This window comes from Myotis brandtii, unplaced genomic scaffold (genome assembly GCF_000412655.1).
Source record: "Myotis brandtii unplaced genomic scaffold, ASM41265v1 scaffold827, whole genome shotgun sequence".
NCBI classification, from domain to species: domain Eukaryota; kingdom Metazoa; phylum Chordata; class Mammalia; order Chiroptera; family Vespertilionidae; genus Myotis; species Myotis brandtii.
In genome coordinates, this window is record NW_005371360.1 from 731146 (window position 1) to 732649 (window position 1504).

The following is a 1504-nucleotide window of genomic DNA, read 5'->3' on the forward strand; positions in this document are numbered from 1 at the left end:
TTTTTCTCCACATTCCTGACTACTCATGTCGTTTGTTGATTTGTTGATGATATCTTCTGACTATTAACCTCATTTAACCTTGACCATCATCTTAAGAGGTAGACTCTTAAATTGTTCCCATTGGACAGATGGTCAAACTGAGGCACAGAGAAGGAAAGTCATTTATCCAAGGTTACAGAGGTATGAAGTGTTGATGCTGGAATATCTCACAGTATCTTGTACATTATGCTTATCTAATTTTATTTCATCCTCACAACAACCCTGCGAAGGTGTCAATATCATTCAACTTTTATAGGGAGAAACTGAAGTTCAAGTCCCTCTCTCTCCTAAGGTCACGTAACTTCTTCGCAACTGAACCAGAAAAGTCCCCCAGCTGTGCCAACTGCTACTTCAGTGTTTTTCCTGTTACATCTACAGCCACCATATGTCCTGAAAGTTCCTGACAGTGGAAGTAGGACAGGATCACTGGTGTGGGGCATTAGCACCAGAACTGTCTCTGTGAAGCCTTAACCCTGACATTCTGATGACCAGCGTTTTCTGGGGAGAGATCCTGTGGCTTTTCCCAACTCTCCAAGCAGGTCCATGACCTATTAAGAAATCCCATGGGTAGCCTCTCTGATAGGAAACAGTTTCCATTATTGATTTAAACACAAGGGATGAGTAAAACTTGAGTAGGTGTCTCAACAAAGCGTACCTATAACTTGCTGTTTGTTTGTTTGGTCTACCTTCTTTAAACCCAAGTCGTAAGACAAAATTTAAATCCCAAAAAAAGAATTAGAATGAACTGATTTCAGAATCACTTTTTTTCCCCAGCTTCCACACCAAAACATCTGGTCCCCACAGGCAGCCCTGATGTTCACTGACCTGGGGATACTTGAAATCCTGACCCCACTTCCTGACTCGGAGTTTCCAGCTTTTGATTTCCAGAAGTGCTCCGTGAATATCCAGGCCGTTCTCATGGACCCTCAACTCCATATTGACCTCTGCAAAGTATGTGATCATAACTGTTTAGCTCCATATTCAAGACACTTTAAAAACAAACACACACACAAATCCCAGAGGCCCAGAGTTGGGCATCTGTGGCTGGCAACCACATGTAGAGCTCCAAGTAGGGTTGGCTGCCTGATAAAATATGAGGTGCCCAGTTAGATTTGAACTTCACATGAACAACTGGATTTGACAATCAGCCACCACTGTCCCAAAGGCTGGCACCCACATCTTGTAGGTAGTTTCCTGTCCGTTCTTTCAAATAGAAACGTATTTCACTTTTAGTAGATGCTCTTTGTAACAAGGAAGTCAACAAACACTCAAATTGCTCAGAAGAGAGGAAAGTAAGAGATTTGGTTATCAGGGCCACAAGCAGTTAAGTGAACAGTCTTGGCTCCACAGAAACTTACCTGGAGCCCCCAGGGAGGGAGATGCATGTGGGTTCAGGCGATTCGTGAGCCATCCTCCGTCAAGCAGACTAATTAAAGAGAGGAAAATCATAGAAATAGAGAAATAC

General features: G+C 43.0%; 1 protein-coding gene across 1 annotated transcript in view; it reads left to right on the forward strand.

Moving 5' to 3' along the window:
* The window catches only part of CATSPERD (catsper channel auxiliary subunit delta), a 46709-nt gene that overhangs the window by 24646 nt on the left and 20559 nt on the right, over window positions 1-1504 (forward strand). The window contains exon 12 of the mRNA XM_014531867.1: window positions 814-990. Within this exon, the coding sequence (XP_014387353.1) occupies window positions 814-990 (177 nt within the window). The remainder of the gene's footprint in view (window positions 1-813; window positions 991-1504) is intronic.